This window comes from Micromys minutus (genome assembly GCF_963924665.1).
Source record: "Micromys minutus genome assembly, chromosome: 12".
Classification (NCBI taxonomy): domain Eukaryota; kingdom Metazoa; phylum Chordata; class Mammalia; order Rodentia; family Muridae; genus Micromys; species Micromys minutus.
In genome coordinates, this window is record NC_137981.1 from 31,884,677 (window position 1) to 31,897,722 (window position 13,046).

The window sequence follows — 13,046 nt, forward strand, 5'->3', positions numbered from 1 at the left end:
CTCTGCCTCCTGAGTGTGCCACCAAAGCCTGGTCCAGCTTTTGTCTTAATTAGGTTGACTTTATTTTATATTTTCAAGAGCATAAATATATAAGCATACAAGTTCTCCCTTTTAAGTATACTAAGATACTATACTATATTACTATTAATACATTTCCTAGTACTGAGCCAATCTTACATTTCTAGAATAAATCTATTCTGTGTTATTTTGTTATAAGGGTGTTGGGTTCTGTTAGTTAATATGTTATTTGGTATTTTGCATCAATATTCTTTAGTCATAATGGGTAAGATTTTCTTTGCTTTCCTTCCTGTATAAAATAACTTAGAAGTGTGCCTTCTCTTTCAACATTCTAGAACAATTTTTGGTGTGTTTGGTAGAACTTAAACCTTTAAAATGAAATGTTTAGGTTAGGGCCAAAGAGATAACTCAGCAGTTAAGAGTACTGGCTGCTCTTCCAGAGGTCCTGAGTTCAATTCCCAGCAACCACATGGTGGCTCACAACCATCTGTAATGGGATCAGATGCCCTCTTTGGTGTGTCTGGTACTACAGTATACTGACATACAATAAATAAATAAAATCTTTAAAAAAACCCAAATATTATTTAATTTTTATGTGTATTAGTGTTTTGCATGTATGTCTTTATGAGGGTGTCAGATCCCCTGGAACTGAGTTACACACAGTTGTGAACAACCATGTGAATGCTGGGAACTGAACTGGGGTCCTCTGGAAGAAGCCAGTGCTCTTAACTTCTGAGGCATATCTCCAACCTGTAAACCTGGAATTTTTTTTCTAAGTTTCTGTAGGGGCCAGAAATAGGCTTCAGCACATTGTCCTAATCCTTGAGCAAAGCCCCTAGCTTCCTTGGAAGTTGTTGTTTTAAAGATTTATTTATTTAGTATGTATATAGTGTTCTACACCCATGTATGTCTGCAGGCCAGAAGAGGGCACCAGATCTCATTATCACATCATGAGCCACCATGTGGTTGCTTGGAATTGAACTCAGGACCTCTGGAAGAACAGCCAGTACTCTTTTTTTTTTTTTTTTTTTTTTTTTTTAGCAGCCAGTACTCTTAACTGATGAGTTATCTCTTTGGTCCTAACCTCAGTGCGCTTAACCACTGAGCCATCCCTCCTGTTTTCCCATCCCAGGAAGTTTGTTAAAGACACTTTTCTCCTAGATTTTCAAATGTATTTCAAATGTAAGACCTGAAAAACTGTAGCTCTTAAAAAAAAAAAAAAATTCTCTCTCTCTCTGTGTTTGTGGGGGTTGGGGGGGGAGAACTCAGGCAGCAAGTCCTTCACTGAATGAACCGCTCCAGCCCTGTAATTTAAGTGCTGGTTTGCTTTTCTCATTTCTCTTAGGAGTCCTCTTACAGAAGATTGAAAACATTCAGGTTGAGGAGTCTTTTTGTTTTGAAACTATATGGAGTTTGCAACAAAAGTTGCAAGTAGACCTAACAGCCCTCAACTAACAATTGTGACAAGCTTAACAAACCAGAAGAAAAGTAGCAAAAACTGACTTCACATTTCTCATAAACAAAACAGAACAAGGTATCATGGACCTAAATAACACACATATAAGATTTGTTTTCTTTCTGCACAATGGTCTAATGCTATTCGATAATTTTCCATCTCTTCCCCTACCTTTACCCCCACCTAATTTTATGGTGGGGGAGGTCTTTCAACGTACTGGAGATTGAACCTGAGTTCTCTTGCATGCTTGGCTCCAGTTCCCACTGACTACCTTACAGATTCACTGAACACTTGTTATATTGTGCTGGGAACCGGGAAGGGCATCTTGCTGTTTAGTCTTTATAAGCAGGACAGTCCTCATTAATCTGTGTATGTGAGACTTAATGAAATGCATTTTGCAGCTGTTGAGCATAAATGCTGCAAGGACAATTGTCCTAGTTTGGGTTTCCATTGCTGTGAAGAGACACCATGACCAAGGCAACTCTTATAAAGGCAAACATTTAACTGGGGTTGGCTTACAGTTTCAGAGATTCAGTCCATTATCATCATGGCAGGAAGCATGGCAGTGCGCAGGCAGGCATGGTGCTGGAAGAAATGAGAGTTCTACATCTTGATCCTCAGGCAAACAGGAGATGCATTCTCTCTGCATTGGAGGAGCTTGCACAGGACCTCAAGGCTCCATTCCCCCAGTGAAACACTTTCTCCAACAAGACCACACCTACTCCAACAAGGCCACACCTCTCAATAGTGCCTCTTCCTATGGGCCAAGCATATTCAAACCACCACAACAATATAAAAAGCTTTTCTTTCCCTTAACTCATTCGAAAGTATGAAGTCAATTTATGCCTTAGTCACCTCCAAAACATCCATCCCCACAGCATAGGCATGATACAAGAAAACCAACACTACTCCCACTCATATCTGTGTCTGGCCCTTGCTCCTTTCTGTTTACTGTAGTCTCTAAGAGCACCGCTGCCTTCCTTCCTTGCCACCGTTTTCTCTCTCAGGGGCACTGCCCATCCAGATGCTACCCAGTCCTTCTCTGTAATCCACGCCCCCATATACCAAGCCTTTTGTTTTATTTTGGTTCAGTTTGGCTTTTTGAGAAAAAGTTTCTCTCTGTGAACCTGGCTGTCCTGAAACTCAGGCTGCAGACCAGGTTGGCCTTGAACTCAAAGATCTGCTTGTTTTTGCCTCCTGGGATTAAAGATGGGTCCACCACCACTTGGCAAACCAAGTCTTTTTTATGTTAAAAATAATAAGAGTGAAGAGCTAAGGCTGTAACTCGGCAGCAAGATGTTTGTCTAGTTTTCTTTACAAAAACTGCTGAAAAAAAATTGAGATAGAATTTATATACCACAACTCCAATATTTATTTACATACAGACAAGATAGCAGTTTTTAGTATACTATGATAGCAAATTTCACAAGACAACTTAACTACATCATTTATGGTGTCAGGATATTGGGCTAAATTACTTCGGTAAACATAGTTTTGGTTTGTTCTTTAAGGCTGGGTTTTGCCTGGTAGGAAGGGAAAGGGAATGGGGAGTTCTGGGGGGATGGGATGTGTGTATGGGGTGCAGTGGGGGGAGTTCTGGGGGGTGGGATGTGTGTATGGGGTGGTGGGGGAGGTCTGGGGGTGGGATGTGTGTATGGGGTGCAGTGGGGGAGTTCTAGGGGGATGGGATATGTGTATGGGGTGGTGGGGGAGCTCTGGGGGGTGGGATGTATGTATGTAGTAAAGTGGGGGAAGTTCTGGGAGGTGGAATGTGTGTATGGGGTACAGTGGGGGGAGTTCTGGGGGTGGGATGTGTTTATGGGGTACAGTGTGGGGGAGTTCTGGGGGGTGGGATGTGTGTATGGGGTGCAGTGGGGGGAGTTCTGGGGGGTGGGATGTGTGTATGGGGTACAGTGGGGGGGAGTTCTGGGGGGTGGGATGTGTTTATGGGGTGCAGATTCTGTTTATCAGGACTTCCCTCGCTGTTTATCCACTTTTCAGAGGTTCCACTATTGAATGTCATCACACTGGGATTAGGTTTCACATTTGAATTCTTGGAATTGGGGTAGTGATAAAATTAAGAGGCAAGCATTCAGAAGTAAAGAGAAAAGTATGGTCACAGCTAACCACATACAAGCTAGAACACATCACTATGAGAGCCCACCATTCAACAGAGCCACGGCAGTGCTGGTTTTGGAGCTCCTAAAAGGGAGGCTCAAAACTTGCTTCCACGTCTGTGGCTTAGCAGGGATTTGGCAGAAGAAGCCAGACTCAGAGCCATGACTATCGGCTAATTGAGTGTACACATGTGTGTAGTGTTGCACGTTCACGGGTGTGTGGAGGCAAGAGATCCCCATAATTCTATTCCCCAATTGTTCTTTACTGAGAGTATGTGGGTTCACATGGGCCAGCGCGCATGTGTGCAGCCCATGTTCATGCCATGGTGTTTGTGTGGAAGTCAGAGGGCAACTTGTATGAGCAAGTTCTCTCCTTCCACGTGTGTCTCCACGGACCAAACTCGGATTGTCTGGTTTGGTGGTAGATATCTCTATCCAGTGAGCCAAATCGCCAGCCCTTTCACCTTAGTTTTTTTTTTTTTTTTTTTTTTTTTTAATATATATATTTATTTATTTATTATATATAAGTACACTGTAGTTGTCTTCAGACACCAGAAGAGGGCATCAGATCTCATTACAGATGGCTGTGAGCCACCATGTGGTTGCTGGGAATTGAACTCAGGACCTCTGGAAGAGCAGTCAGTGCTCTTAACCACTGAGCCGTCTCTCCAGCCCATTCACCTTAGTTTTGAAGCAGGTTTTCTAGCCAAACCTGGAGGTCACCAGTTCAGCTAGGCTGGCTGGCCAGTGAGCTTCAGGGGTCTCCTGTTTCAGCCCCTATTTAAACCCCAACTAGCAACAGGTCCCTCGGTAATTGGTTCCTACCTTTGCTGCGGCAGGTACTTCACCAACTGAGCTACCTCGGTCCCATCCTGTCCCTGTTTGTTAGTTTCTGAAGTGGAAAACAGGGCATAACCTACACTGTCATTTAATTTACTGAAATTACCTTGTAAATGTCAGTTAACGCAGATGGTCCGCTCAGCCATCCTAGGAGATTGGAGAGCAGAGAGATGTGGTTTGTTTCCTACATGATAAGGATTTTACTACAGTCAGAAGACAGCGATAAGCTTTTTGGTTTGCAGAGTTCCTTTGTGAGGGGTTCATTTGTGGGACTCATTCAGTAAAGCTCACGGACACCAGCAGGCCAGCCGTCAGCACTGAAGGGAGAGACTGAGAAAGTAAGAGAAGAAATTGGAAAGGGGGTGAACCTCACAGGGTTGCCGATAGTGCCCCGTGTGGGTGCAGAAGGAGACAGAACATTAATACTAGGCTAAGTCAAGCTTTGTCTAGTTGGGGGCTGGGAGAACAGCGTCAGCACGTCATTGATTATCCCTGAGAGTCGGGTTTTTACATCACGTAAATGGACTAGCTCACCTTCCGCGTTTCAGAGTTCCCGGCTGATGCGGTAGAGGGAGGTTTATGCCAGTTTGTGTGATGTGTGATAAGATGCAAGCGAAGAAAGCTGCTGTTAACACTGATTGACCTCAACGCTGACCACCAGCACACACAACCATTGTTCCCATCAGAATGCTTTCCCGACCGGCTTTGTCTAGGTGGCTTTAGGAGGGACAAATGCCATTACAGGAGACCAAATAACTTCATTTGGGTGGAGGTTAGAGACGCTGCAGGTATTAGCCCGGTTGCATTAGCTTGATTTGTAACTACTGTTCACCTTGTCCTGAGCTTTGCTGGAGACAAAGGCCTGGAATTACCAGCCACAGAGATAAGCCGTGGATTAGAGCCTAGCTCTCAAGGGAAAGAGAATTCTACCCTAGCTTTGCATTTCGCTTGTTCCCCCCCACACCCCAAAGTTAACTTCCAGTTTCCCGCTGAATGTTATTACATTCTTTACCGATATTAGCAATTTTAACTCCAGAAGTGTTACTGACTCCTTATTTCCAGTAAATCAGCCGTTACCTTTCAGGTTCCTAAGAATGGTCTTAAGGGAAATACAGTGCCAATTTTGTTTTATCTGCTTCTTGAGTATTCTCGTATAATATAGAGTTGTCTCATAAGGATCATAATAAAACAGATATTATTACTGATATTTAAAATTAAATGGTTATACATCATATACATTTATTTTCTTTTCCTTGGTTTTTCTTTTTTTCTTTCCTTCTCTTCCATCTTCCTTCCTTTCTTTTCTCTTTCTTTTATTTATTTATTTTTTTTGGATACATGGTTTTTGTGTATAACCCTGGTTGTCTTGGAACTTTCTGTAGACCAGGACCACAGAGATCCTCCTTCCTCTTCCTCCCGAGTGCTAGGATCAGAGGCATGTGCTGCCACCACCACCCAGCAGTATTTTCAACATTACAGACTGTTTTAATTTTTTTCTGACATCTACCTATTACTTAGCTCAGTCACGAGGTAACTCTTCTTCTGTAGTGCTGGGCATTGAACTCAGGGCCATACACACACACTCGAGTTGAGTGCTTGGCTAGTGAGCCCAGTGCTAACTGCATCTTTATACATCTGTAATTATCCTGCTACTGTGTTATTTCAGCTACAAAAGCACAGTGCCCTCAGTTATACGTAAGTAGTTATAAGCCTTCCTGAGGCTTAGGGCCCAGGAGTCACTTACACACACAGCATTGTACGGGGGGGCGTGCTGAGGGGAGGACGGTACCAATTCCACTCCTTATCTTGTCGGATTTTTGCAGACACATCAGCTTTTTAACGATTGTTAATTATTGATCAATGTTTGTGAAGCTATTTCATTTTTTTTTAGATAGTAAAAATGTTTAGAGAACCCCTTACCCTCTCTCTAGGTTTGGTTTAATGACAGACTGTATTTTGGGTTTGAAGTAAAAAAAATGTATGAAAAACACTACTTTGAAAATGCTCAAATGTTAATCACATTCAAGAGTAGTTTCTTGTTTTGTTCAAGACTTTAAGTTCCATAGACTAAGCAGACGTGAAGGAGAGAGAACAGTCAGTCTGACACTGCAAGGCATTGAGAATTATGGCCATAATTAATAAGCAACAGCACAAACAACAAAACACCAGCTCTTACGATCTCTAAGATCTGTGACGTATTCAACGGTGGTTCTCTCTGCAGGCGAAGACCTGCGGTGGCTTCCACGGTAGCAGTACTGCTAAGTAAAAGAAAAGCTTATTCATGTCCCATGATATGCTGCCCCTCTCCTGTTCTGTTAGCTTCCAACCATCAAACCCAACATTTTCATAGACCAGGGGAGCAAAGAAAGCTGCTACTGGAGAAATGTTGGCTGACTCCAAGTAGTTCCTCATTCACTCTGGTCTTCACAGGGAAATAGGATGGAGAGAGAGAGATAGAAAAGAGAGGGCAAAATTTAGAAGAGGCAGAGGAAAGTGGACTCTGGCAGCCACTGAGCAGACTTAGAGTATTCAGACTAACATTTCAAACCCAGTTAGACTTTTTTATTAACTAGAAAATGAACACCTGGGGTTCTGCAGTTGTGGTTTGTTTTGTTTTTCAGAGGAGAGGACTCCCTTTCTGCTGCATAGTTCCTATGGTTTGTCCCATAGAAAGTACCCTGAGTATTTCCAGTAGCTGTGTCAGAGCACATGCAAAAAGACAGTAGCATGGTACGGAAGTATGTAGTTTTGTACATAACTATACATATATGTTTTTGCATAGGTAAATATATAACATTTATACTTATATATAATATACTTATACACATAAGTATATATTTATACTTACACACTTATGTAAGTTATATATAACTTATATACAACTTATATATACTTATATATAGTTTATACTTGTATATAATAGACATATGTAATATACTTACATATAAATATTAATATTAACAATAAGTCTATATAAGTTTATATAATACATATAAGTATTAGATAAGTATATATATAAATATGTAAGTTCTGCATGTATATATGTATACATGCAATATACATACATATATATAACATATATATGTATATATGTATATGTATATGAGCACATGCAAAAGACACCAGCATGGTACTGAAGTATATAGTTGATTGGAATAATTAAACTCAAGACAGAAACAAGCTAGATGATCCCTATCACTTAAAACAACTCAAAAAGGTCATATTAAATGAATTTGAAAGCTATTTGCAAAAGTGCATTTATTTGAAAATTTATTCATTTTTAAAAAACGTTCAACATTTATTTGTGTGTGTGTGTGTATGCATGTGTGCGCATGCATGGAGATCAGAGGTCAATTTCTCAGTGTTGATTCTCTCAGCAGTGTGGGATCTGGGGGACGGAGGGAACCTGGATGACCAGGCTTGAGAGCGAGTACCTCTACCTTCTTACTATCACCCCAGATCTGCAGCTCAATTCCTTCTGTCGGTACGACACAATGGTGGGAGTGTGTGCTGATGGTCTTATTTCTGTACTTTGTCAGAATGACTTAAAAAACAACTTGAAATTGGTGTGCTGTAGACTTGTTTGACCATATGGCCAGAAATCAACAGAAGAGTCACAAATACACTCATTGTATAACATAGGTGCATATAATTATGTTTTAAAGGTACCTGAAATAAACTAATTGAAATAAATTAATAAACCCTTTATTATTGTTGTTATTATTAATTTTTGAAATACTTTGTAAGCTGTATCCAGCCTGTGGAGTCACTTAGTTATGAGTTACTGATTTTAATACACATAGTAACTTACTAGATTAAGTTTGCTCATTTGAAAATAGTTATTGTTGGGGTTGGGAGGGGGGAATCTGGGAAGAGGAGGGCATGTTAGATACAATTAACATAGATTGTATACATCTGTGAAAGTTTCAAAAAAGAAAGTATATTAAAATACCTGCCATTTCTGAAAATGTTTATTAAAAATATATAAGAAATGGGCTTTTATTATAACTAAAGATGTCCAGATATGATACATACTATGCTAGAATCATAATTATTTGCAATGTTTTCAGAGAGAATGACCGTATCCAGATTGGGCACAGGAGAGAAACTGTAACATTTTAAGTACTTGGTGTTTCCGCTGATTTCTTTGTTCTACACCTGGAAGAGAAGCCCACACATGTAATTTTCTACCTATTTCAGAAGATCTGGGTTGAAGGATTTTTTTGCCATTAGAAACTGTGATTCTCTACGGGACCTTTTCAGCTTTGCTCGACGATTTTGGAACCAAATCTGGAATCAAGGGAAAATAAAACAGCTCTCAGATGCATTGATCCATGATCATCCCAGGTGACCTCTGTGTTTGAACCTTACCTGAATTCTGTCCTCCTCTAAATTCAGCTTTTGAGCTAGGTCCTCCCTGATATCAATGCCAGGATAACAGTTCACTCTGAAGACATTTTCCAATACTTCAACCTAGAATAAAAAAAGTAATTCTTTAAAGTGACAATACTCCATATGTCACTAAAATTAAGCTTTCATTTATGCAGATCAAAAAATACACTTAAATTTGGGCAGTTAATCTAAATGCCTTTTTAAAAAATTGATTACCCAGAGACTGTTAAACTGTGAGCCCACCCTTTTGTTAACGCTGCTGCTTCTCCACTGGGACCCCAGAGTGACTGGCTTCTGTACACCAGGGCACAGTGTTGTCACTATGGGCTGAAAAATCTCCTCACCTGGTTCTGTGTAAAAGCGGTTCTTGGCCTTCGCCCTCGGTACCAACTCAACTCTCTTTTCAAAGAGCACGTTTCTGAGGCTGAAAAATAGTTTTCATATTTTGGAGCCCTTTCTCCTGGCATTGGGTGATCCACGGGACAAGGAAATGGTGTCTCACTGGGAACATCTGGGGCATGTAGACGTGGGTTAACATCTTTTTCTAAAATCAGAAGAATAAGGTCCGCCTTAGATTGCCTGTGTTCCACAAAGCTCTGGAAAAAAGTCATTTCAGTAACTTATTCTGAATTTTCCTGGGGAATTCTTCAGGGTTTCACAAAAGAACTGCCTCCCCCACCATCACCATCATCATCAACAACAACAACCCCCCCAAAACAAAAAACAAACAAAAACAGAGGAAAGAGAGGGAGAGAGGCAGAAAGGGAGGAAGGGAAGGAGGAAGACAGAGACAGAGACAGAGAGGCAGACACACAGAGAGACAGACAGACGGACAGACACACATACATACACGGGGGGGGGGGGTAGGTGCTGCCTTGGTGAACATTTTGGACTCTACTTTCAGTCAAGAGAGGTTTAGACACCGAGGGTCTTCTGAAGCAAATGCTAGCTCTCTCTGGGAGGGAACCACCTCCAGCAGGCATTCTACACCCGTACGACCCTGTTGGAGGCCTTTTATATTTACAGAAAGGAACAAGAACGCGCTTTCTAACCCTATACTGTGTGAAATAAAGGACCAACGAAAAAGGCAAATGAGTTAAGTTGCGGCATACCTGAGTCGCCGCAGGTGTCTGTCCAGGGTCTGTGGGGTTTTATTGACGTTGTGCAATCTTTTTTCTGGTCCAGTCCTAAAATGCTCTCAATTGAGAAGGAGCAGGGTTTGCTTTCCCGGAGCTGAGCACCTTCTCGAAGGCTGGGAGACATCCTCTTCTGTGTCGTACGGAGCTGGAGGGCTCCTGCCCCACGTGTGCAAAGCTGGGCTCTTCCAGCAGTTTACCTTGTAGCTTTGCTGCCGAGGGGGCTGGGTTTCCAACGTCACTATTTAAAATCCTGTTTTAGAAAGTTTTAGCAAGTCAATGAACACTTGGCCAGCCAGCGGCTTAAGGAGTTAATTGTTTATTTGTTTGCAAGTAATTAGCAACTAATGGCTACACCAGGGGGCCACCTACAGGGACAAAAAGTGTTATCTCTCCTTAGCAGAACACAGACTTAACTTCCCCGGGAAAGAAATGATGCCCAAACATAGCACTCCCCTTTTATTTGAGATCATTAATGTATAAAATCGTGTTTTTATTCTGAAAGTTTGTATTTTCATGGATTCTAGTTACCTAAATGTACAGGACGGATAAAAGAGCAGTCAAGTCATAAATAATCTCATTTAGTGAATGTTTTTCCAAGGAAACTGGGAAAAATAATAATCTCTTAATGCTATTACAGTAATTCCGATGAAAATGTGTGTTTTCCATGTGCATATGTAATGGGGAATGTTGTCAATGAAAACACAGTACTCTTTGGAGTGCAGCACACTGGAAAAGCCTGGCAATGTTATTAACACAGAGTGTAATTGTCTTCCAAGTGCTTTGGGTTAATTCATAGGAACAGTTGCACCATGTATTTGAAATAATTAATGGGCTAATTCCTGTCTTTCATTTTTTTTTAGACGTGAGAGATGCACACACTGACATGAGATTCAGCTACAGAGAATAAGTTGTTTCTATAAGTTATTTCAAAGAATATAGTTAAATACACTTTTTTTTTTTTTTAAAGACAAAGTTTCATTGACCAGCTATGGAACTAACTCTGTAGCCCAGGCTGGCCTTGAACTGACAGATCTTTCTCTCTCTGCGAGCTGAACACTGGAACTAGGGCTTGTCTGTGTGACAAGAGGAAAGAATGAGCAAAAGATCAAAATGTATCAGCATGATTGGTTTACCTTGATTTCTGATAATGCCATGACACTATCCTGTGGTCCTGTGGTTGCTCCTGCCCTTCAGCCTTCAGCCTAAGCCCTAGAATGGGCATGTCAATCAGATTCTAACCATTTAACAGGCTATAGTTACGTCAGCGAGTCCAGCAAAGCTCAGTCAAATGTCACCTGGTCTGATAGTCTTAGCCTCTCTCTCTGTGTGTGTCTTTGTCTCTGTCTCTGTTTCATTTTTGTTTTTGTTTTTGAGACAAGGTTTCTCTGTATCATATCCCTGGCTGTCCTGGAACTCCCTTTGTTGTAGACCAGGCTGGCCTCAAAGATCCACATGACTCTCTTCCTCCCTTGTACTGAAATTAAAGGTGTGAACCACCAGGCCCAGACTTGGCCTGTTATTTTATAAGCAGGAAAAACAAACAACCAGTTAAAGCTGTTGACGTTAGTGGGGATTTTTACATGTACCTTTTTTTACATGTACATTTTTACCTTTTTCTTAAACTATTAAAAAATAGATATATTTATTGTACATGTATGCATGTGTGCCTGAATATATGAATGTGTGCTATATGTACATTATGTGTGTAGATGATGCCTGTGAAGGTCATAAGAGGGTATTGATTCCCCTAGAACTGGATTTACAGGTAGTTGTGGGCTATGTAGGTACTGGGAATTTAACTTAGATCCCCTGCAAAATCAGTAAGGGCTTTCACTGCTGAGCCATCTCTCAAATGGGACCCCCCTATCCCCTTTATAGATAGGGTTCTGCTATGTAGCCCAGGCCAATCTTGAACTTACTACGTAACCGAGGATGGCTACAAACTCATGGCAAATTCCTCTCGGCCTCACTAGCCATCACAGTGAGAACAACCTAGGAAACATAGCATTTAGGAAGAAATGGCTCATTGGCTGGATGTGAAAGTGAAGGGAAGGGGGCATTAAGAATGTTTCTGGCATTCCTGCCTGGCTACAGGAGGTGGCCTCAGGTTCCATATCTCCAATGTAGTGAGTCACAGCTAATGTCATCCCCACTGATTCTTGGATGCCTCCCTGATCCCAGTTCTCTGTATCATCCTGGAGATGCCTCCTCCACAGTCCTCCATCCCTGTCAGTTGCAGCTTTCCATTCATTCGCACAGCCATCTGGCAATCTTTCCTGTCCTTCCCTCATGCTGAACTCCCCCATCTCCTCTCCATTCCCTCTCTCTTCTAGTTCCCTCTGTCCATCTGCCTTTCACGACTACTCTACTCACCCTTGTGAGATTCAAGCATCCTTGCTTGTACTTTTCTTCTCGCTTAGCTTCTTTGTGTCTGTGGAATGTAGCATGGGACCCCAGTGGAACCATAGAGGCACAAATCGACCCACAAAACTTTTGACCTAAATTTTATGCTGTCTGAAAGAAATGCAGGGAAAGGGAATGGAGCAGAGACCGAGAGAATGACCAGCCAATAACTGGCCCAACTTGAGGCCCATCCCATGGGCAAGCACCAATCCCTGACATGATCAATGATCCTCTGTTGCATATAAGAGTATAGCATGGCTGTCCTCTGAGAGGCTCCATCCAGCCCCTGACACAGACAAATACAGACACCCACAGCCAAACAGTGGGCTCGTATAGGAGGAAGGATTCTGAGCCCCAAAGGGGATAGGAACTCCACAGGAAGACCAACAGAGTCAACCAACCTGGACCCTTGGGGCTCTCAGAGTCTGATCCACCAACCAAAGAGCACACACAGGCTGCACTAGGCCTCCCCTCACATATGTAGCAGATGAGCAACTCAGTCCTCATGTGGGTCTCGAACAACTGGAGCAGAGGCTGTCCCAAAAGCTGTCGCTCATGGGGATATGTCCTAGTTGGGTTACTTGTCTAGCCTCTGAGAGGATTTGCCCAGCCTCTCAGAGACTTGTTCTGCCAGGGTTGGGGGGATACCCTGGGAGAGCCCTACCAGCTCAGGGGAGGGGG

General features: G+C 42.0%; 1 protein-coding gene across 1 annotated transcript; it reads right to left on the minus strand.

The window, feature by feature from the left end:
- Positions 1-8,622: 8,622 nt before the first annotated feature.
- Positions 8,623-10,086, minus strand: HESX1 (HESX homeobox 1; the record flags this gene model as incomplete). The annotated part of the gene is made up of 4 exons (XM_080926890.1): positions 8,623-8,721; positions 8,803-8,904; positions 9,168-9,367; positions 9,936-10,086. The coding sequence occupies 4 exons, from the start codon at positions 10,084-10,086 to the stop codon at positions 8,623-8,625; spliced, it is 552 nt and encodes a 183-aa protein (XP_080783016.1).
- Between the last annotated feature and the right edge of the window lie 2,960 nt (positions 10,087-13,046).